Source organism: Aulonocara sp. 'chitande type north' Nkhata Bay, linkage group LG7 (assembly GCF_057382095.1).
Source record: "Aulonocara sp. 'chitande type north' Nkhata Bay isolate Kocher_YH1m ecotype deep benthic linkage group LG7, A_spYH_male_GT1.1, whole genome shotgun sequence".
Classification (NCBI taxonomy): Eukaryota; Metazoa; Chordata; class Actinopteri; order Cichliformes; family Cichlidae; genus Aulonocara; species Aulonocara sp. 'chitande type north' Nkhata Bay.
In genome coordinates, this window is record NC_141350.1 from 39,250,057 (window position 1) to 39,275,663 (window position 25,607).

The 25,607-nt window shown below is 39.3% G+C and overlaps 1 protein-coding gene across 3 annotated transcripts in view; it reads right to left on the reverse strand.

The window, feature by feature from the left end:
• epha5 (EPH receptor A5) overlaps positions 1-25,607 on the reverse strand; it is a 64,909-nt gene that overhangs the window by 23,535 nt on the left and 15,767 nt on the right. For 2 of the 3 annotated variants that reach the window (XM_086300326.1, XM_086300327.1), the window contains exons 4-7: positions 1,867-1,991; positions 730-819; positions 483-552; positions 226-328 (exon numbers count right to left, since the gene is read on the reverse strand). In XM_086300326.1, the coding sequence (XP_086156452.1) occupies positions 226-328; positions 483-552; positions 730-819; positions 1,867-1,991 (388 nt within the window). Of the gene's footprint in view, positions 1-225; positions 329-482; positions 553-729; positions 820-1,866; positions 1,992-10,377; positions 10,717-10,832; positions 10,989-25,607 lie in introns of all 3 variants that reach the window. The other variant, XM_086300324.1, reaches the window with a different exon arrangement.

A 25,607-nucleotide genomic window follows, 5' to 3' on the forward strand; every position in this document is an offset into this window, starting at 1 on the left:
CTACTGACATCTACTGGTTAGATTTTACAGACCGTAACTTTAATTCAATATTTCCAGTAACAGGAACATTATTAAAAGTAACACAGTAGCACTCTCATGCTAATATTTTGTATTTGTTTTTATTGCCATGTGCATGTGCGTGTATATTGGTGATATACACGCACATGCACATGGATATACTTTTATATCATATTTTCTTTTGCAGGTATATAGGTTATGCCTTACCGCCCACTGAGCAGGAATCCAGCAACCACTGCCAGCAGGACCAGAGCCAGTGTGATGGCCACCGCTACTATCGAAGCTTGAGCACGCTCACTAGTAGCAGTTACTGCCAAAGACAAGACATGGGATTACACACAGTACACAAACACAAAACCACACCTGGCATCTGTTGTTGATACAGCCCCAGAACACAGGTGGGAGTTGTGTACAAGTTAAACTTCATTGTATTGTCATTCTCTCCTTCTCTTTGGTGTACTCACAGTAAGGGCTGGTCTGGAATTCAAAGCGCCGGCTAAATGCACCATAGCCTGCTGAGGTCCTGGCTCGTACCTGTAATGCATCATATCATTCATGCACCATACTTCAATTTAATTCATTTGGATTTGCTTGATCTTAGGCAATACTGACAAACTATTTTGTCATTGCTACATATTTAAATATTTTTTCCTTCCCTTTTGTCATCCAGTTCCATTATCATTCTCTTAATTTGTGAAACCCATTTCTGACCTGGAAGATGTAAGCTGAAGAGGGCTTCAGGCCTTCCACCACCATTTCAGTATCCTTGGATTTTATTATTGTGTAACTGGAGTCCTGTTCCTTTAGTTGAAGAAAGAGAATGTTAGCTTAATTTATTCATGTGTTCTACTAACATTTTTGTACTTTTGATTGTCAAAAATGTGTTGCCCCAATAATTGTATTGCCAAATTGTATGCATATAGCTTATTGCTGCTTTCTCTCCGCAGCTACCTGTGGTATATGCGAGCATGAGTGTGTCTAAATGCCTGTGTGTAGGGATCACTTTTCCAACTGTAACCACATCAGGTTTTAACTCAGCTAAATGCTGCCTCCATTAGCCAGATGCCATTAGCTCACCACTGACCACAAACCCTACCCTGCTCTCCAATGTACCTTTATTGTGACCTTAGAAAAGAAGACATCAGAGGATTACAGGCAGAAAAGAGGAAGGGCACAGGAACAATGATCTGCACAGAAGCATCAAATTGCTGTCCCTACTTAAGTCCAACTTAACAAAAAAAGGGGGGAAAAAAAGCTATTATGCTGTTACAAAGACTTTTGAAGTCAAAGTTTTCTCACTGGACCCGGCTTAAAACACAATTTCAGTAAGATACACACATCTGTAGCTGTAACAAATTAGGTGTGTTATACAGGGCAAAGGGGAAGTGCTGCTAGAGGTTGTTCAAGCATGGTCAGTTTCTTATATATGGTCAGTTTCTTATATATATATATATATATATATATATATATATATATATACATACTCTTTAAAAAGGCCAGATACAACCAGTGTCACTAGCTATGTACTTTGAAAATGACATTTATCAACAGAAATGTTTATATGATGTGCGTGTGTCTGTGGACTAAAGTCAATATGATATCTATTGTACAACTAAAAGCAAAAGCTTGAACAAGAATAGCCCTACAAATGAGTTTTCTGTTGTATAGTACATTTAATTTCATAGTACATATTGTTCAAAACTGTATACATTAAAACACTAAACTGGAAAACCAGTGCTTTTAAAACTGAAACCTCTACTGTACGAGAGGTTCAGGGAGGTACTAGGAAAACACAGCTGGCCCAAGGGCAGTAGACAAAGGTACACAGCTTTGTGAAAAGATTTTTACCTTTTCAAAATACTTGATCTCATACTCTAGGATGATGCCGTTGGGACGATCAGGCTCTGCCCAAGAAAGGGCAATGCTGCTCTTCCCTGTATGACCTTTCCTCACCACACTCACAGGGGACGGTGCTGCAGAAACAAAGATTCAAAGAAAATAGTACGGTTTGAAGTATCAACATAAATAGCACAATCCAGCAGTTAAATATGATGCAACCCATTGCACTTCTCACTGCATTTCACATTATTAAAACTAAATAACACAGGCATAAAACTCTAATAAACCGTGGCACAAAGGCACGTGGCAAAGTGTGCCAATGTTGTAAAATCTGCTGGATCCCATCAGCATTCACAAGACATCATTCTTTTGAGGACACCTCATCCATTGATGTTTACATGCACATAACTAATTGTCATGCATGCTGTGATTGCTGTAAATCATGAAAAATTTAACTGTAGATTAAAAAACCTAAAGAGGATTTTAAATTTGGCGACAATAGGAAGAGGTTTTTCATGTAACAACTTACACAGTAACGGATATCTATCTTTGCTGTTTGGTGATTTCTTTCAAAGACATAATTTGCCATGTTTTTTCTTATGAGTTTCATGTTTGGAATTTAGGCTCCTCTCTGAGGTTGTTTGCTTTTGTCTGTCAAGCTCCAGCTCAAAAAATGTTATTTTTGGTTACCAAGCAGCTCTGCCTCAGAAGCATGTTTGCAATTTGGCAACAAGGTGCACCTGTGTCTAATTAAACCATCCCTTTATGTCTTGCTGCTGGCTGAGCATGTGCTGCCAGAGAAGCATATGAATTCAACTGTTTAAGTCTTCACATTTGAGTGTCTAGTGTACCAAATTTGGCACACATTAAAGGTTACGAAATACACTGTAAAACTCTTCTAATGTAGAATCAACACAAACAACAAAATAACGACATAAATGTGTCACTTTTATGCACAAGATATTTGTGTATTTCGTTCTTTTCTTTGTATTTCTTTAAAGCTTATATTTTCATTTATGTCTTTTTTCTGTCATTTATCCTTTCAGTTTTGAAGTGAGCTTTGTTCTGCAAGTTTACATCAATTGCAAAGCCATCCTGGTGTAACCTGATCTATTGGTTCATCTCTCAGAGGGACAATTGGAGAGTCTCTGACACATAAAGAGCTTTTAACTAGGCAAAATGCTCCCTCAGGCAACATCCCTATAGCCTGTGTGTGTGTGAATGTTGATGCGCGTGGATGTGCATGTGAATGTGTGGCTACTGCAAATGCTAAACACCGTTTAGGTTTCAATGGCCTCAGCAGAAGTCCACAGAGAATAAATCATCGCTACAAACACAGTAACTGTATCTTGAGTGGATGGTTGCACAGAAGTGTTATCTGGAATATCTTAAAAGCCTGAAACCAGAGACCGAAACTCACACACATACACACACTCAATGCTTAAATGGTATAAAGCCTGGATTCAATGATGAGAGAGAGGGTTTATTTTCCCAGCAGCTTTATGGGTAACAATACACCAAAATCTAAGTTTACACCCTCCAAAAATGGATGCAGTTTTCCATTCTATATTTAATCAAATGTTTTGAAAAGGATTTGTAAAGAGGGTACAGCCTTTTACCAAAGCTAGTGATTTTTAGGGTTATATAAATCATTCTTAGATTTGAAGTAGGGATTTTGTCTCAAAATTGTCATCAAAAATGTTGTCAAACATTATTTTTCACAAAGAAACAATAAGGACACTAATTATAGAGGTTACGTTCCTTTAATGCCTTTAAAATCTTTATTTATCATCATAATCCATCCATCCTTCCATTTTCTTCCACTTATCTGTGGCAGGGTCGTGGTGGAAGCAGCCTCAGCAGAGAAGCCCAGACCTCCCTCTCTTTAGCCACCTCCTCCAGCTTGTCTGGGGGAACACCAAGACGTTCCCAGGCCAGCTGAGAGATATAATCTCTCCAGCATTTCCTGGGTCTGCCCCGGGGCCTACTCCCAGCGGGACATGCCTGGAACACCATACCCAGGAGGCATCTAGGAGACATCCTTGTCAGAAACCCGTTCCTCCCAATCACGCCACTCCAGGTCTCACTGTCATTGCCCACATGAGCTTTGAAGTCTCCCAATAAGGCGACAGAGTCCACAGGGGGAGTACCCTCAAGTACCCCACCGAGGGACTCCAAGATGGCTGGGTACTCTGTATTGTCCTTTGGCACATAAGTGGCTCATCCGGGTGGTGAGCCTACAAGAGGGTGGACCCATGTCTCTTTTTCGGGTTGTGCCTCGCCGCGCCCCATGGACTAAGGCCCAGGCACCAGGCACTCACCGTTGGGCACCCTTAATGGACCTGGCTCCAGGGCTCCAGGGCAGGCCTCGGTAACCCTATCCCAGCCAGGGTGAACTGTTTCCTAGATCTTTCAATCATAGGGATTTTTGAATGACTCTTTTTCTGGTCCCTCACCCAGGACTAATTTCCCATGGGAGAGCCTACCAGGGGATGAAAGCCCCTTGTCAACATAGCCCCTGAGATTACTGGGACACACAAATGCCTCCACCACGACAAGGTTGCAAACTCGTAATTCTTAAAAAATAATTTTTCTGTCAATTTAGACAAACTAAAACTGTTGACTTTTTCTAGACTATAATCCAAACTATAGCCATTCCTATTTTAGTTAGTTGGAAGTATGTGCAAGCTACTTTACATGCTTTCACTGAGCTGTTGCTTTACTTAATGCAAAGTCGGTTTACATTTGAAGCACACATAAAAACAGGAAATGTTGGTCTGCGGCAAACACAGCGATTAAACACTTTTTGGCTCACTTGGTTCTGTCTCTTCCTTATCACCAAATACAGATATATACAATATCTGTATATACCAAAATAGCACTCACACTCAAACAAGTGCTTTAAAACCCAGATTTTCAATCGAGACAGAAGGAGAGGTAATAGAAGAGAGAGACGGGGAGGAGGAGGGAATGCAAGAGGCAAAAAAAAGTGAAAAATGAAAGACGAGGAGGAGACATGTTGAAAGAGTGTAGACGGGACCCAGCAACACTTTTATTTTAACAACAGGGTAAACAGTGTAATGACACTTCTAGCTTTAAACACTTCCACTGCGTGTTATAACTGCTAATGAGCACGTACAGTATGCCAATGAAAACGCAAATGAAGATGAACTCCTGGTGTTTATGCCTGGTGGCTGGTAATGCTCTATTTGCTATCCGTCTGATACTTTTTTTTTCTACAAAGAGTGAGTTTAGAAAAGGTAAAACCCATTCACTGGAGGAATACAGCTATCCAATGTAACAAATAAAAGCAACATTATCACAGTGCTAAACATAAATCTCCCAGACCACTATCTGTCTGCACATCACCAAAATCAATACCGGCTTTCAACGATCTCGTTTTTATCTTATAACTACCCTCTCGGAATGACTGATAGATAGATTGAGACAGAATGAATTGGAGATAGGGGACAGAGATGTCTTCACTAGGGTTGCAAAGTACAAAAACTGCTATCATCTATTTTGCGAGGAACTTTAAAACTTTAATCTGCCTTTTCTTTTGATGCAATACATTCGATTAGTGGCTTTGCACCAATCCAGCATCTTGCCACAATCCACTTCCCTATCAGCACATCAATATTGACAAAAAAATATAATAGCTGGAATATTTAAATTGTGGCTTGGAGATTTAATGCTGTGACCATAAACTGCTCCAATTTGGTGTATTTACAGAATTTGCATTTGTACCATTCCCATCACTCTCCCTTTATTTTATAACATTTATTTATTGTTGCTGGATTAATTAGGATATAAATGGTTTTTTTTTTTTAATTAGAGGAAGTAAATGAAAATTAATGCACAAACAACTGAGCTATTGGTGCCTTTCTATATTTTGACAATACACACCACACTTATAAGATTCAGTTTCCTAAGTTATATGTTAGAAGGCTTTTGTTCCTTTTAAACCACTAAATCCTTGAGTTAACCTTCACGACCTTGGTGGATGTTAGCCAATTTGAATGGATTGTTAAAATAAACACACTCTACAACCCTACAAATCTTTTATCTAAATTCATTTAGTACTTTTTGAGCTATCATGTATACAGACAGAAAGAATGCAATGCTACCAACAATATAACCTCTTTGCTAAGATAGTGTTGGGATTGTTGGGAGCCACAATGTTGGGTGAAGAAATACTATGTTATACCTGTCAAACAGTGTGATCTATGGCATTAATCATAGTTTCAACTAAAGAAATAGAAACAAATGATGTGTTTTTGCAACAAAGTGTTCGGAACAAAGTGATTAAAGATACAATTTAAAGTTATGTGTAGAGAAAACGCACTGGCTCATACCTTGAGTTGGGTGTCTTTTGATAATTGAATAACTCATAGGTCAGTGTAAGTGGCTTACAAACAAAAACGATATTCATATGAAAATAGTCATGCACAAGGACTGAATGGGAAGTCTGTCTCCCTGTTAGAAACATCTAAAGAAATGAAAGGTGGTTCAAGACTTTTGCACAGTATTGCACGCTCCACATCAAAGTAAAATAAATAGCTGCAGTGGCAGGCAGCACATTTTTACCACACGCAAGCTAATGTATCATGGTACATTTGATTAATAGCCAATAGCAGAAAAAACGTATTTGGGAGCATTTACTGTGCAAGTGGCACTCAATGTGCCTACAGCAGGAACAAATAACCTGAAATAAGATATTTTAAAACAGACAGAGCTATCCTAATAAAACAAAGCTGTAAAACTTGTGCTTATTAAATACAAAAAGAAACTATTTAGATTTCAAAGCTTCCTTTTTGAGTGTGTAGAAAGAGCAATATGCTAATTGTTTCCACTCAAACATTCATCAATGTCTGAGCAAATACAGAGCTTAAAATGTAACATATGGGAAACAATCACTGGGTTGCAGGGAAACTTGTATGAGCATTTTGGTGGCTTACTTTTCTTTTCAAAATTAATTTCTACCTCATAAAGGCAGGTGCTAGCAAGCCACCTTATCAAATGTATATACCAGTGTGTCAAGGAACATCAAAGCAGTGAAAAATATGTGGGCTTCCATGCTCCAACAGTGCTCTTTGTATTTTTGAATGTATACAAGCAGTTAATGTCCAGACTCTCACTATTGTCTCTTTACTTCCGTCCTCTGCTTATCTTTCCTGCTGTTACAGCTTTTTGCTGTAACCTTTTCTTTCCTTATCACAAGCATCCTATCATTTTCCCTCCACATTTTGCCCCCTCTGCCCTGTTGTTCTCTCGTTCTCTGTCGTACATTTCTCCCGTTTTTCACCTCTCCTGATCTCCTCTTCCCAACAACCAACACTTTATTATTCAGCAGGGTTTCGCAGGGACACTGTGAAATCACCTATTTCACGGATAACTTATCGTGTGTGACACTTTTCACACATCAAACAGCAGATCCTCTGACTCTATCTCTCTCCCTGCCTAAGCCTTAGCAGTAGTTTTGTCTCAGTACCTTGTTTTTACTGTCAGAGAGCAGAAGCACACTCTAGACCAGTCACATACGAGCACAACAAAAATGCAGGTGGTTAAACTGCTGATTGAGGTTTTCACTTAGTAATTACATCTGTCACTAAAGAGCAGATGGATCAGAACATTTTAAATCAGTCATTACAATTACTGCCTCAGGATTATTGTGAAAATGATTGTTCCAAATAATGTTAGTCACTTGATACACAGCCTTCCAGTAGTTGAAGTGCTCACTTTGTTGGTTTTGTGAGTCGCATTACACAAACAGCGGTTGGTGCACACTGCTACAAAGAGCTAGGAGCTGTATTCAAAAAACATCCTTGGGCTAAAAGGATCTCTTATTCCTAGGGGTGGACTTACTTCTAACTTTAGTACTCTTAAGTTCATTTGTTGTGAAATGATTCACAAATAATTTTGGTTTTAAAAGCAGATGCAACATCTAGAAGATCTTAGAAAGTTTTCACTCCTAAGTCAATATAATCTACATAAAATCAGCCAAAGCAGCTGCAGGCAACATTCACTGCTGTTATTATTTTACACAAGTACAATGACATAGCACAATTACACAAGTGGCTGTGTCATTATCATGACATTGAAAAACGTTGTAAATGAATCCAAAATGCAATATTTAAAGCACAGTTTCACAGTGTTTAGCATCATACACTGTATTACATAAACAAAGATGGCTTTCTAAGTGGATTCTTACCTAAAACTAAAATTCTTTCACTAACACAGACCTGTTACTTGTCAATCAAAAGACAAAAGTTCCCTCTTTATTTTTTTTATATTTTTGCTTCCAAGCAGAGTTCTTCCTTTCTTGTAATGTTTATTGTAGTGTAGTAGTTCCCTAGGCTTTCTGAAGGTCTTTGGACACTCTTAAGGATAGAAAACAGGGGGAAAAGGCTGCGGTATGCCAAATTACACAAGAATTGGACTGAAATGCAGTGGCAACAGGTCTGATTGTATGAAATCTTTGGTTCACGTCTTTGTCTAAGATGTAAGGAGGTCAGGGGGGAAATATAAAAGTGAATGGGGTTGAATTTCAGCCAGGACATTAAAAAGAAAAACTGCCTTGCCTTTTGCCTAATATATTGTATTTCTATGTATGTTTACACATGCTTCAATAATTTGTTGCACCGTTTTTCTTTTTTTCCCTAGAAAAATATTAAATGAAGATTGGGTTATAACCTTTGCACAGTTAATGGTATACGTGAGTCTTGGTGACATCTATAGCATTAGGGCCATCTCTCTTTACTAGCCTACTAGTTTCCTCATTTTTTTATTTTTCCCAGCACCTTTAAATACTACTTCAAATGGAAAACCCTACACATGCTGGGAAAGCACAAGTTCACGCTTGAGCCACCTTTCAGAATAGGATGTTGCTATGTTGGCTAATGAATCTAGATAATAATTAGCTGAATAATAACACTGGAAAGAGGTGTTATATCTACTATTTTCTACTTTCTACTATTTTTTTTTTACACAGAGTAAGGCATTTAGAGTGCATTTCAGATGGCACGGCCAGGTTGTACATTCATGCTTGTTTATATTTGTACTAATTAGAACTGTTAACCACCAAGCTGCTCTCAGTATGCTCACACGATTCTGTTTTCAAGGTAATGTTAAAAAAACACCCTCACTTACAGTAGCATGTACCAGATACAAGCCAAAGTACAGCAGACTTTATTGGTCTGTGACTCTGTCAGCCATGTGTAATCTAACGTAATCCCTAATCTCCACTTGGTCCAGTGACTGCCTAACTTTAATCCAGCTACAACTGAAATAAACTGCATTTGAGTTGTGTAGTCTGGTGTAATCCACTCAGTGTGCTGACAGCCACAGTGACAACACATTTAGAGGAATGCCAGTAGTCTTGACTGTTAGACAGCCATCTGCCTCGCTCTTTTTCCTGTCCTCCTAAACACAAACTGTACCTTCCTGATTACTTGTACAGCTCCTCCCATTGATACTACTAATAATAACTGCTATTCTTTGGCTGCCAGTAAACCATCTGTTTGGATGGAACAAACACATTCTTTCGACATAGCTTTTTTTCCCCCTCTTGCCTTTTCTCCTGACAGAAGCCTTGGGGAAGAGAGTAGTAATTTTACATTTTTCTCATTGCATTATGCTTTGCGCTACCCATTTCATTACAAGCAAATAAAACTAAAACTAACAAAAGCACATAACTCTTAACCCATAAAAAATAGGTTCCCAGTGGAGTGTGAATCCTAATCTTCATTTAAAAGGAAGCTAACAAAGCATCCAGTATTTACAGCTATGTGAAGTAGCTGGACTCTTTCATTATCCAATATGTGTTTGGCCACTTTAGTGGTTTTCATTTGGTGCTTAAGCTGACTTCATGGTTACAAAGATCTGCTAAGCTGCTCTGGCATCACATATAATGCATACTCCCAAAAATGATGAATGCTGAACATCACACCAGCCTAGGTTTTGTTTTTTTGTTCACACTTGAGCAAACATAGCCCTCACCAACCTAAAATTCAAATGTAAACTTGTATGGCATCAGCATGATCCATCACTGTTGATAGACATGCAGAATAACACCTGCTGCCACGCACGACAGCCCATACACATAACAGAGCTTTCATTATGCCACAGATTCCTGTGAATCTCATTGATGCGCCTAATTGAGGGGACCAAGCTGCTTTTTCGATGACATAGCTGGATGCAAAAACAAAAAAAAAAGGCTGTCCACTGTGTCATGTTCTCTCCTTCGCTGCAGGGATAATGCATAAGTGAAAATTAATACAGCAACAGATTTGTTGGACAAATACTGTGGTAATTTGATCATCTGGTGTCTTTGTTATCAAACCCAGATTGTCATGCGATGAATCTAGCATGCCAGTTGGTCTGTGGCATTTTAAATAAGCGTGGAGAAGAAGCAGTTATGACAAAACATTTGACTTTTGCTGGAGAATTCAGGATAAGTTCAAATGGAGGAGTGGACAGGTATGGTGAATGTGATGATGAGTCAAATCTGGCGGAACATACCTGCCTGATTGGTTGTCACATTAAGTGACACATACTGCTTTGCATGGCTTTTGGCTAGGTCTGACACTCCGTTGACGGCTTCCAATAAGAAGCTGTAGTTGGTGTGTGATTGCAGGTCAGCCACCATCACTGAGGTGTTCGACAGGCCAGTGCGGCGTGGCAGAAAACGTACATTGGGACCGCACTCTTCCAAGCCCCTTCCGTCTGGCAGGACCTGTCTACAGATGACGTTATATCGCACATCCTTCCTGCCACCTGTATCCATAGGAATGGACCACTCCAAGAAGACGCTGGTCTCGTTGACATTAGAAATAGCATTACGAGGAGCAGATGGAGGGCCTGAGGGAGATGAAAAGGGCTTAGAAGAAGATACAGCTAGAAATACAAAGAAGCATTTGGATAAACAAAAGCCTTGAAAGTGAGCATGAGCAAATATAAAGGGGTTATATCCTCACGTGTGCACGCCATATTAGAAGGGTCAGAGTCTAGCTTAAAGTATCCGTCTTCACAGCTGCAAGCAGTGGCTCCCATCTGTCTGGCCACACTGTGAGGTGGACATTTACTACAGGCCAAAGACTCCAGCAGCGAGCGGTAAAACCCCACTTTGCAGACTGAAAGACAGGGAGGAGAGAGGATGTTTGGGGGTGGATAGGGAGATGATAAAAGTGGACATATAAATAGAAAGGAGAAAAGGGGTCACAGAGAGAGGTACAAATACAAAAAAAAGTGGGGGAGAAAAAGACATGGTTATTTCTTTTGAAAAAAAAGGAGGTCAGCATCACACTGGTAGGAAATTTTCCCTGGGTGGTTGCGGTTGTTTTGAGGTTCCTCATCAGAGATATACAGCAGTTTCATAGTTGAAATTAAAAGAAGCATTTGGCACACTTATATTGTTTCTTTTGAAGTCTGATTTCTTCTTATACAGTGGGGCAAAAAAGTATTTAGTCAGCCACTGATTGTGCAAGTTCCCCCACTTAAAACGATGACAGAGGTCAGTAATTTGCACCAGAGGTACACTTCAACTGTGAGAGACAGAATGTGAAAAAAAAATCCATGAATCCACATGGTAGGATTTGTAAAGAATTTATTCGTAAATCAGGGTGGAAAATAAGTATTTGGTCAATAACAAAAATACAACTCAATACTTTGTAACATAACCTTTGTTGGAGGTCAAACGTTTACTATAGGTCTTTACCAGGTTTGCACACACAGTAGCTGGTATTTTGGCCCATTCCTCCATGCAGATCTTCTCGAGAGCAGTGATGTTTTGGGGCTGTCACCGAGCAACACGGACTTTCAACTCCCGCCACAGATTTTCAATGGGGTTGAGGTCTGGAGACTGGCTAGGCCACTCCAGGACTTTCAAATGCTTCTTACGGAGCCACTCCTTTGTTGCCCGGGCGGTGTGTTTTGGATCATTGTCATGTTGGAAGACCCAGCCTCGTTTCATCTTCAAAGTTCTCACTGATGGAAGGAGGTTTTGGCTCAAAATCTCACGATACATGGCCCCATTCATTCTGTCCTTAACACGGATCAGTCGTCCTGTCCCCTTGGCAGAAAAACAGCCCCATAGCATGATGTTTCCACCCCCATGCTTCACAGTAGGTATGGTGTTCTTGGGATGCAACTCAGTATTCTTCGTCCTCCAAACACGACGAGTTGAGTTTATACCAAAAAGTTCTACTTTGGTTTCATCTGACCACATGACATTCTCCCAATCCTCTGCTGTATCATCCATGTGCTCTCTGGCAAACTTCAGACGGGCCTGGACATGCACTGGCTTCAGCAGGGGAACACGTCTGGCACTGCGGGATTTGATTCCCTGCCGTTGTAGTGTGTTACTGATGGTGACCTTTGTTACTTTGGTCCCAGCTCTCTGCAGGTCATTCACCAGGTCCCCCCGTGTGGTTCTGGGATCTTTGCTCACTGTTCTCATGATCATTTTGACCCCACGGGATGAGATCTTGCGTGGAGCCCCAGATCGAGGGAGATTATCAGTGGTCTTGTATGTCTTCCATTTTCTGATGATTGCTCCCACAGTTGATTTTTTCACACCAAGCTGCTTGCCTATTGTAGATTCACTCTTCCCAGTCTGGTGCAGGTCTACAATACTTTTCCTGGTGTCCTTCGAAAGCTCTTTGGTCTTGGCCATGGCGGAGTTTGGAGTCTGACTGTTTGAGGCTGTGGACAGGTGTCTTTTATACAGATGATGAGTTCAAACAGGGGCCATTCATACAGGTAACGAGTGGGGGACAGAAAAGCTTCTTACAGAAGACGTTACAGGTCTGTGAGGGCAAGAGACTTTCCTTGTTTGAGGTGACCAAATACTTATTTTCCACCCTAATTTACGAATAAATTCTTTACAAATCCTACCATGTGGATTCATGGATTTTTTTTTCACATTCTGTCTCTCACAGTTGAAGTGTACCTCTGGTGCAAATTACTGACCTCTGTCATCATTTTAAGTGGGGGAACTTGCACAATCGGTGGCTGACTAAATACTTTTTTGCCCCACTGTATCTCTCCGGGGCTTATTTCTTTTAGTCAACCTGTATAACCTTGCTTTTCATGTTTCACTGTTTAATCAAAAAGTTTTCCTCATTGAAGGATTTCCCTTCTTGTATTATCTTCAGTTCAATGATTTATAACCAGCACCTGATTAAGTTTGGACTTGCATCTGCTTCCCAATATCGGTGCCATATGTGCAGCATTTACAAACAAATACGACAAGGCAAACAGGCAAAATTTACTTTCCTCCCACACAAACACACACACAGACAGATCTCAGGCTGATCTAAGTGGGGCAGGTAGACGGGATGCTGATGCACTGTGAATGTTAAATGGTACTCATACATCAACAGTCTCACAAACCAGCTTAACGAGTTGGCTGTTGTCATCCAGATAAGTTCTGATAAGTGGAGTTCTATAAGTTATTGCAAAGTCAGTGGCATATTTCTATATCACTAAGCAGGACAAGGGGGAGAATTGAGGAAAAAAAGACTTGTCCTCTAAATTTAGGAGCTGGTGTTTCCCCAGTTATTGTGAAGCCCACTCAGATCACAGCTATTATTAAGAACTACATAATTAAACCTCAGGTAGGAGGACAGGAGGACAAAAACTAGGAAACGGAAACAATACGTGATGGTTAAAAACAGAGATAAGGTGAGAAAAGGAAATGATAGGAGGAGAAAAGCCAAGCTTACAAGGATGAGACAAGGAGAAAGAAGAGAAGAAAGGACGAGACAAAGGAAGACTGGTGGGATGGTTTGTGTGTATGTCTGTGTGCGTGTGTGTGTGTGTGTGTGTGTGTGTTTCAGTCGTTAGGCAGCAGTGGCTCTGATTCACCTTGACGGAACCTTGGTCTGTTGTCATGGAACATTAGGCCTGAAAAATTCTCCCTCTGCCCTGGATCACTCTAAGTCTCACCTTTGCTTCGCGCACACACACACACACACACACACACACACACACACACACACACAGACACACACACACACAGATACACACACACACACACACACACACACACGCACACACGCACACGCACACATACACACACACACACGGAAACAGGCCTTTTATAAAATCTGTTTGGCATTTCGAATGCCTCACATACTGTAATTATAAGTTGGGGCTCAAGATAATGTTTTTGACACATTTATGAAGCTGGCGAAGCTTCAGGACAGGATTACATCTGGTGACATTCTCTATGCTTAACTGCCTTTGTATGGCTTGTTTCATTCAGGTGTTTAAGAAAGTTATTCCATGAGCTACATTTTTGTGTATTTTTGTTTCATGAAGCATTTTAATGTTTCAGCTTCTGTACTGATGGTTACTCCCTTACTTAATGTGCTTTGTTAGGCCAATGATGTACTACCCTCAACATGGGTGTGCGAGCCAGGGCAGTAGGACACACCTAATCTTTTTGTGAGCCTGTTACCACACACACACCTACACACTTGTGGTTGCATATAGATTTATTGCCATTGTCTGGTCTCTAGCTCTCCTTGGCTTCATCCTCCAAACCCCCATGGTCAAATCAATAAAAATGGGATGGCAGCTCATTTCACATACATAGACAAGCATATTTGTGCCCAAACAGTGAAGTAGAGTGTTGGAGAGTAGAGTCAAAGCAGAAAATAAATAAATGAAAAAAAAGAAAAGAAAAACTTCTTTAATAATTTCTGATACTACATTCAGGTATAATGCCAAGATGATGGATTATCTTTATTTATTTTTCATCTCTTTTTGATTTGGTAAGCTCTCATCATCAGGCGTGCGTGTCTGTAACTTTGTGTGCGTGTATGTGGCGCTCCCCAAAGATCACCTGTCAGTCAAACAGTATGGTGTGGGCACAGTGTGGTACTATGATGGCTCCCTACTTGGATTTCCTGTTCAACTCGTTTTGACATTCTGGATGGTTTTTTCTTTCTTTCATCTTAATTTGTCTGTTGGCCACCGTTGTGGCCAGCTGTCACTCAAGAGAATACACACATATATGATCTCTAATTGTTGGGAAATAGTTAAACCACTCTACCATAATGAAAATCAAATAAATCATTGTTACTTTGACATTTACTGCTTATGCAAAATAAATCTATTTGTTAGCTGAAAAATAGATATATTTTTCCTATTCCACGTTTGATAGACTGATAGACTTTTGCTCCCAGTGTGGCGTCAAAGGCGAGATGATGCGCTCTGATTAAATTAAATTAATGTATGGAAATGTCTTTCCCCTGGAAGTTGTAAATGATTATGAAAATGATATAAACATTTGCAATTAAAATGTGCAAACTGGCATGAAAAAAAATCCATTGGATGCCACTTTAATAAAAGTCAATTCTAGTTGACTAATCACTACTTGTTAAGGTATTTATTATCATTAATTCTACTTCATTTCCATTTCCATTTAGGATAAATAGATTACCCATGCTCTACATGCAAATGAACAAAGAACATGCAGAGAAATTAAGTCTATAGATGCGTTTTTTGAATTGTATGAGTACAGCTGACAACATATATCATGACTACATATCAATATCACTCTCTTCACTTAATTATGTGTTAAAGGATTTGAATGCAAAGGTTTGTGAAGGTCAGAGAAGCAAACTGGAGGTTGGAAATAGGATTAAGTGCTTAAAAAGCCACAGAGAGTAAATTTAAGAACACTGAGAGCAAGAAACAGCTGAGGGGCAGCCTTAAGATCCACAGTACAACTGTCTAGATAGGACTGCATAACATGCAAGCGGTCTACATTAACTTTACATGGCAGCTTGATTACTAAAGGTTTATTAAAAAATAAGTGCTATTTTTAAGTGATTTTTTTTTCACTTCATTTATTTTACATTGCATTTACTGTCTGTTTTTGACCAACTCACCTTTTGTATTTCCACAACAATAGCGAGGGACATGCAGGCAGCTGGATTCGGATGAGGTGCTTTAATTCTTTAACCATCTTAAATGCGCAAATAACCGAAAACACATATGTATACACACTAACAGACACACTTCCTGCAGTGAGATTAGTTATGGTCATGCCTGGCTGACTGAAATAGCTCATTCCTCATTGTGAATGCAACCTGAATAGACGGCGTTGGTGGTATTAATGTACGTGTGTACGAGTATGTGTTGCCCTTGGGCAAGCTGTCTTTCTGATGCCACGCAGCTCTTAATGCACAGAACAAAGGGTAATAGGTAATTAATATGCAATACACACTAATGTGCATTTGTGTGTGTTTGACTGTAAGGTTAATACGTAATTAATATGCATCATACACTGGCATCCCAGGCAATTAAGGATCCAGCGGTATCCGTTGATGCTTCTTAACGAACGTCCTCTTTAATTGGAAACATTTCACTGTAAACATGTTGATTTATATGACTGTCTGTCGTTTGGTGGGATTAGAGCGAGTAAGCGATTAAGGCAGAGAGAAGGAGACGTACTGAGATAAGGACTAAAATGAAAGAGAATTTAAAGTTAAGGACCACATACTGTGTCTGAACACTGGATTTAAATTCATTTATATGGGCTTAGAAAACTGTATGGATGCAAATATATTAAAAAAAAGATCTCTTATGTATAATTACATAGTATGTTAATGGATTATTACTGATCATACCAATGCATCAGATTGCTGGAGAACACTGCATACTGGACTACACAGTAAATTGTATATGTAGCTGTTGTAGTTGTTTTTACTGCAGTTATGTTGCACCACTGAACCACCAAACAGCCATAAAAAGATGAAATGAGGATGGAAACACAAATGGCTCACACCATTCTGTGACAACCACTTACGTTTCCATCTTTCCCGTCACTCTTCCAACAGCACACACAGTCAGCAGGACTGACCAAAAAGTAAACTTTGACTGAAGAAATCCAAATACTCACGAGGCTGAATTTCAATGCACTGCCTATATTGTTAGCAGATACTATTGTGAACTAAAAAACCAGCTGAGGAAACACAGTAAATATCCTGTTCCTGTGTTTGTCCCACAGCAAACTACTGGCCTAACAATCATAAACACGTGTTTCAGGGTGTGCATGCATGAGATGTTTCATACCTTTATTATTTTTGTATTGCTGTGTTTGTGTGCCTCTGCTTGTGTGCATGTGCCAATGCATGCTCATATTTGTGCATGTTTCTATGTGAACACAAACAAAGAAGGATGATAATACCGTAATAATACACAATCGAGTGAATGGGGTTTTCCTTTCTGTTGGTTGACAGAGGAGGCCATTGTTCACAACTCATTTATTCTCACAATCAGACCACGAGCAGAAACCCAAAGGTCAAGCATCCAGGTCACAATAGCTTTCGAACCAAACCCAATGTATTGGCTCAGTAAGTGTCTAGAGAAAAAGAGTAAATATAAGAAATGTGTGATAAATCATAATATGCTGACTGGATGTCTTGGGAAAACAATTTAACTAGCCATAAAACATACTATAGTGCCCTTTCACCATTTAGCTGACATTAATTTACTTCCAAATATTAGACTCCATCAATGGACCAACAAGCATGAAGAAAAATTGCACAGATCCACAAACTAGGTGTACAAAGGTCGGGATCTCAGTTGTACAACCATGCTCTTGCAAAAAGGGGATAGGACAGTGATATGTGACGTGTATAAAATTAGGTTGTGAATTTCTTATGACTTTTAATTCACAAATTTGCATGTATGGTATAATCCACCTGACTCAACACAAAAAATAGCATGCCTGCATTGCATCATTGCTGTAGAGCTATGATGGTTTTATAAAACGGGTGAAACTCATCACCTTTCTTAAATGCATTATGGGTAATATAGTGCCAAAATGATCAGTACTAAGCTTCCACTGGCTCGGACTCTGGAGATGGCCAGGCTTTCATGGAAAGAACCTTGCTGCTGAATGAAGCATTTTATGAATATTTCAGTAACTGCAGGAATGCGTGCGTGTGTTTCTGCGTGTCTGTGTGGGTGCATGAGCGTTTGCTCTTCCATCTTTGTGAGGACAAATGGCTGGCCCATTTTCTTCAAAGAGATTTTCTTTTAGGGGTATTGTCTGAGTGAGGATGATGCATTTGTCTGTTAGTGTAACAAATGGGATTATGCAACTTGCTATGCTGGTTATGGCTCGGGTCAGAGGTATGGTAATGACAATGAGTCAATTAAGGTCTTCACAAGTATAGATAAAACCATGTGGGTGTGTATGCATGTTAACAGGGGCAAGGGTAAAAGAGAGGAAGCTCTTCTGGGAAAGTCAGTTTACCCAACAAGCACTCAGGAAGCACTTTAGTTGTCATGACAGCATCACCACGTGGAGATGATGGGGGGAAGGGGGTGGGGAGAAAGCTGGAGAGAGAGCATGATGCAGGAGGAAAGAGTTCAATGAAAGAAGCCATTAGCAGATTCCAGTTGAGCAGGATCTAAAAGGAATAATGGTGGCTCTTTCCTTGATGAATCTAGTCAATTCATAGTTTAGGGGATGATGGTTTCCTGCCACTTGATATTTGCACTCTTTATCTTTGACTGTGATGAGGGATGGCAGAACATTTCTGTATGGGAATCTGAATACTCTAAACTCATATGACATGAATTAAAAAGACATAGATACAGGCTGGAAAGTATCTTACTTGAACTACTGGATGTTTTGGGTCCAGTGAATTCTGATCTAGTTATCAAAAATGGACAACAGAAGTTAAGAAAAATGTTGTCTGTCATCAGAATCTGGTGTAAACAACATGAAAGCACCTAAGTAAGGCCAATCCTACCATCAATGTATAAAGGGTTCTAGCTGGTGGTGGTGGATGGTGTAATGATGTGCAGGATCTTTCCTGGTTAAACTTTGGACCTGTTAGTACCAACTGAGTACAGCCTAAACGAGTATTGTTGATGACCACGTCCATCTGGTTATTACCAGTGTACTCATCTTCTGATGGCTGTTTCCAGAAGAATAATGTGCCGTGTCACAAACCTCAAATAATCTCAAACTGTCTTGAACTTGAAAATGAGTTCACTATAGTGAAATGACCTCCACGGTCACCAGATCTTAATTAAGGATACAGCAGTGATTCATATAATTGATGTGCACCAATAAATATGCATCAGCTGCATGATGCTATCATGCCAATATAGACCAAAATCTCTGAAGGATATTTCAAGCATTTGCTTGAATTTCTGTTATGAAAAATTAAGGTAGTTTTGATGCAATAGCGGGACCAACTTAGTACAAGCAATGTGTTGCTAGTAGCATTCCCTCTTCTCCTGTAGTTTTTTTTTCTTATAATCTTACCATTAAGAGAAAAAAAGTACTACTTGAAATGGCATGGGAGATGAAAGAAAATGTTCTCCTCTCCTTTTAGGATGTAGGTCTATGCATTACAGGGAGCGCAGAATTATTAGGCAAATGAGTATTTTGTCCACATCATCCTCTTCATGCATGTTGTCTTACTCCAAGCTGTATAGGCTCGAAAGCCTACTACCAATTAAGCATATTAGGTGATGTGCATCTCTGTAATGAGAAGGGGTGTGGTCTAATGACATCAACACCCTATATCAGGTGTGCATAATTATTAGGCAACTTCCTTTCCTTTGGCAAAATGGGTCAAAAGAAGGACTTGACAGGCTCAGAAAAGTCAAAAATAGTGAGATATCTTGCAGAGGGATGCAGCAGTCTCAAAATTGCAAAGCTTCTGAAGCGTGATCATCGAACAATCAAGCGTTTCATTCAAAATAGTCAACAAGAAGCGTGTGGAAAAACCAAGGCGCAAAATAACTGCCCATGAACTGAGAAAAGTCAAGCGTGCAGCTGCCAAGATGCCACTTGCCACCAGTTTGGCCATATTTCAGAGCTGCAACATCACTGGAGTGCCCAAAAGCACAAGGTGTGCAATACTCAGAGACATGGCCAAGGTAAGAAAGGCTGAAAGACGACCACCACTGAACAAGACACACAAGCTGAAACGTCAAGACTGGGCCAAGAAATATCTCAAGACTGGTTTTTCTAAGGTTTTATGGACTGATGAAATGAGAGTGAGTCTTGATGGGCCAGATGGATGGGCCCGTGGCTGGATTGGTAAAGGGCAGAGAGCTCCAGTCCGACTCAGACGCCAGCAAGGTGGAGGTGGAGTACTGGTTTGGGCTGGTATCATCAAAGATGAGCTTGTGGGGCCTTTTCGGGTTGAGGATGGAGTCAAGCTCAACTCCCAGTCCTACTGCCAGTTTCTGGAAGACACCTTCTTCAAGCAGTGGTACAGGAAGAAGTCTGCATCCTTCAAGAAAAACATGATTTTCATGCAGGACAATGCTCCATCACACGCGTCCAAGTACTCCACAGCGTGGCTGGCAAGAAAGGGTATAAAAGAAGAAAAACTAATGACATGGCCACCTTGTTCACCTGATCTGAACCCCATTGAGAACCTGTGGTCCATCATCAAATGTGAGATTTACAAGGAGGGAAAACAGTACACTTCTCTGAACAGTGTCTGGGAGGCTGTGGTTGCTGCTGCACGCAATGTTGATGGTGAACAGATCAAAACACTGATAGAATCCATGGATGGCAGGCTTTTGAGTGTCCTTGCAAAGAAAGGTGGCTATATTGGTCGCTGATTTGTTTTTGTTTTGTTTTTGAATGTCAGAAATGTATATTTGTGAATGTGGAGATGTTATATTGGTTTCACTGGTAAAAATAAATAATTGAAATGGGTATATATTTGTTTTTTGTTAAGTTGCCTAATAATTATGCACAGTAATAGTCACCTGCACACACAGATATCCCCCTAAAATAGCTAAAACTAAAAACAAACTAAAAACTACTTCCAAAAACATTCAGCTTTGATATTAATGAGTTTTTTGGGTTCATTGAGAACATGGTTGTTGTTCAATAATAAAATTATTCCTCAAAAATACAACTTGCCTAATAATTCTGCACTCCCTGTATATAGTGGAAAAAATGTAATGTACTGAACAATTTTGAAAATACACAGAAAAAAATAAAACACTCATGTCACACTCAGATCCTTATCGGCACATGATGGTAATTCTACTAAAATGACAGATGCTTCATGATCATGTGTGTATCTCTGTGTTATGCAAGAGACTGTAATACCCTTGTCACCACAGCATCAACCACAAGCCTCACACTGTAAGTGTGAGCTGCTTGTTCACTATCCCCATAAATCCCTAGAGGGAGAAGGCAGAAAGCTTCTTCACATTACTACGCCAGTGAGACTGTTTTTGATGGCAGCATCACGACTGTGGCCAGATCAAGTTTGACATATGCTGCAGTGACGTCTGACAGGCAGGCAAACACAGAGGAACATCAGGGGAGCCATGGCACTGAAACAAAGAATCGTCAAGGGAAATCCAACTCTACCCCTGACACTTAGACAACTATCTCCAAACAAAATATTAAAAAATGTTGAGATGTATCCTGAAGATGCAATATCCTTCCAGTCACAACCAGGTTTTTTTTCTTTATTACAAGTAATTCTGTTAATTAAGGATACCAGTAGTCACACTTGTTTTAATTTGCATCCCGTATCTGCTGTCTTTCTCCTCATCCCCTCCCCCGACATCCCTTTCTCTCTCCCCCAACATTGCTGCCCGTATTGTACCTCTAAGTCTTTCTTCTTTTGTCATGTGAAATCAGTGTAGCCCAAATCCAAACATCACAAAGGCTCAATCCTGCTTCAGTCCACCTTTTTCCCCTCATTCTGAATCCAAAGCATTTAGCTCTTTTTTTTTCAACATCCAACATCCTGGTCATCCTGAATTCCCTTTTCTCCACATTGAATCTAGCCCTTATTCTATCACTGCACGCTTCTTTCAATATTTATTGCATCATTCCACTTCATCATTTTACTCTCACATATACCATTATTCCATTATTTACTTTCAATGCAGCCAACATTCCAGTCAATCTCTAATCATTGCAGCTGTAGATGAATTTCTTCCTATATGAATTTCACTCCAAAAACAATTTATTCAAATATATTTCAGGCCTTATTCCACCATTTCAACATCTCTCATCAACAATTCAATCATGATTGTGTTTTCAAGTATGTGTCCACCATATTGGTGACTGGACTTTTGATCATCTTTCTTGGCTTTCTGTACAAGCTAAATTATACTATGGCTTACTTGTATTTTTAAAGAAAACAATACTGTTAAACACACCACCCTTTTTTTGTGCTCAGTTGCAGTATCCAGATGAAATTCATAATCATGCCACACGATTCTCAACCAACCACAATTTAGTAATTCCTCGTGTTAAAAGTAACTTTTTGAAAAACTCTGTTATATTCAGAGCATCGTTTCAGTGGAATAAGTTGCCTGAGGCAATAAGAGAATTGGCTTCAATTCATAATTTTAAAAATCACCTAAAAGCCTATTTAGGCAGTTTTTAATGTATTTGTAAAAATTGTAGAGGGTAATATCACTTGTAATGGAAATTGTGTATTTTGTTTGAGTGTTTTGTTTTGGTTTTCTGCTTTTATATAATTTTTAATATTCACATGTTTACATTTCAGTATTGTAAAACTTTACTGTAGATCTAATTGTTGTAACATTTTATTTGGAGATATTTGATGGCTTGGGCCCCAGGAAGACTAGCAACCACTGTTGTGGAAGCTAATGGGGTTCCTTATAAATAAACAAATAAACAAATCTTATATAAGACTGACAGATCAATAAGTTATGCCAACATATCTACATATTTAGGTTGAGGCCGTCCAATTAGCCTCTGCAGGCCTTTGCTCTGATAGTGGTTTAGCATGGAGGCTTCTCAAACTGTTCTGATGATGTCAAACTTTCTTGGGACTTGTTCTGAAAAATAAATTCAGTTTCCATTGCCATTTCAATATGGTAATGCAGCAAGACAAGGCCATTAATGCACCAATTTAAACATTTGTTTATGTAACGTTTTCAATGTTAAACATTGTTAATGCACATCAAAAATATTTTGCTACATTGTATATTCCAATAGCCAACCGGCTCAAATGTGAGAATTTAATGCCTCCTCTTTTTTGTATGGTTACTCTCATATAAAATAGTATCTTTTGTAAACAAGACCGCAGACTCTAAGGTTGTGTAACTTTTTTGTAATTTTTGTTTTCTGACATTTTGTAGACTAAATAATTTAAATATAAATTGGGTTTATTCTTAACCCATCTGAGGGCTGAGTTGATGTAAAAAAGGAAAATGTTAATTTTACTAACCCGATTTGTGTGACATGTCCTGACAAAGCTAATATATTTGCCTTTCTATTTAGCTCTTATTTAGTTAACCCTTAATTCAAGCATTCTTCCAGTGTTTCTTTCTATTCTCTCTAGTATTCAATCAAACAGGCCTCATTTTAAAGACTAAGTCAGTCTACACCCTCTTCCTTCTTTTCTCTCTCTTCATCCATCTGCCATTTCTATCCACAGTTATCCATTCTCTATCCCCATCACCCCTGGAACAACACTCATCCATCTCTTTGTCTCCATGCCCTCACACCCTGTGGTGAGAAATCTCCAATTTATCTTGTGTCCCCTTGTTTTGCCTTCACTTCTCTCTGTACTCTTCTCATCACTCTGTCTATCCATCAAACCATCTACCCATGGATGTGCTGCCCTCCTCCCTTCAGTCCTATTAGGCTTACAAAGCTGCAGGATAGCAGCAAAAAGGCTGAATGTACATTCATATTTATTATGATATACCATATGTATGAGTATCTGACAAAATTTGTTCTTTTACAAGACATTTATTTATAGAGTGTATACATATATATATATATGTATTTATATGTATTTTTCATTTTTTTGTGCAGAAGCAAAACAAAAAAACTGGATTTTATGATGCACGATGATGCATAATTTAATGATATTAAGTGTGCTGTCAAACGTAGCACAAAGTTGGACGGTAGCAGAATGGAACAATAAATAAACTGCAACAAATCCAGCAGTGCATGGCCACACAGTTGCTGCTCCACAGGGATGATGCACCATTTTCATAAATCCCTAAGAGCTCAGATTCTCCTTTACATGCTACAATTGTTTGGTGACTGAGTTATTTCCACAAATAGAGATGAACTTTTGAGAGAAAAGTATATGTGTGGGTGCTGTGTGTATGTATCTCCCAGATGCAGAGTAAAGACAGTTGTGTGATGTGTTGATAGTGAAAGAGGCAGATCTTTTAAACTGAGGAAAAAAGTGAGGGAAGAGTCAAAGACAGCTGCAAGAGCAGGAGAGTGCAAATGCACTGGATAGCAGAACCTGAAAAAGAAAAAAGTAGGATGGAGAAACAATGAATGATAGGCAGTCAAAGAAGAAAAAGAAGCAGACATATGAAGGGTTTAAGAAATGCAAGAGCAAAATGACCGGGTAATGGACAAACCAAGGTACAGAGAAAGACACACACCAAAGGAGTGAGAAAAAAATGGACGTGTGAATGAGATAGAGCAAGAGAGGTGAGAAAGATAAAGACAAAAAGGAGGATGAAGAGCTGTCCATAATGAGTTTTGTCCTACATTCACAAAGGCAACATTAAATCATGCTCTACTAAGCAGCACACACACTGCCAATACAGCCAGGGTTTACACATCTTCTCACTCACTGTAGTGTCCTCTGACCTTCAATCCATTGATTCACTGTCTACACATAAAATGTAGTTTTTACCAATGAGGCATCTCTCTTTAAAAAGTGCTATTCGTTTTTAATAGCACATATCCACTGAAAGAGCATACAATTAAAATTAAGGTTCTAAAAATCCAGCTCAACAGATCTGTACGACAACCATTTCTTAGCTAGAAACTACTCCTGTGCTGTCCATAAAAAGACACCAAATATGACTTCTAGCAGTATGGAGTCCAGGAATTCTTTCAGTGTCTGAAAAACAGAAATCAACACTTTACACTCCAATGTGACTGACTGAAATACACATGAAAAAGTGTTTACTAAGGCAGAGAACACATATGGTTACAAACCTGCTACTGAGGAAACCCTGCCATGTTTCTCTCTGTAGACATTTTCAAAGGGTACGTGTCACTCTAACAGTTTCATCTGTATACAAAACTGTAAAGACGAAAAACATCCCCCTGTAGCCTAATTAATAGTGAGGAATCTTTTCTACTCACTTCACTTCAGCTTGCTGTAAATATGGACTACAATTTGCGAAAAAAAAGAGATAAATGATATTACTGCGAGCTCCCGAGATTTGTTTTTATTCCAGAAGGTTTAACTAATGGCAAAAATTTGCATATCACACAACTTCATCTCCTAAGAATTCAGAACACTCCTTGGAGCTTGGAAAGACACCATGAAAACCAGGTAAACCCTGTAACTTTGTTCTGGCACAAGAAGGCAGAAAGAAAGAGCCCGTGGAGGCAGTTAGCTGCAAGACAAGGCAGGGTCAGATTTTATTACAGTGACATCAAAATAACACCTCACAACCCTTTACAAAAGTGCACAAAGGGAGTGCTGCTTTTTGACTGTTCTCTTTATAGCTCAGTCTACACCACCGAAGTACCGTTTTAATCTTTTGTGCTGTCCAGGCAAGCTTCATGCATTTGCAAATCCCTTTGCAGTTATATGCTTGCCAAGCCATTTTGGGTGGAAACCTTTTGGAATTCATAGATTTCTTTCTTTCTTTCTTTTTTTTTTGTATTTTAATACTCTGTAATGATGTCACTGTCCTGTTACTTTAAAAAAGTCATCAAAAAAGTTTTCCTTTGTTTTGCATTTTGTTTTACTTGCAGAATGATGAAT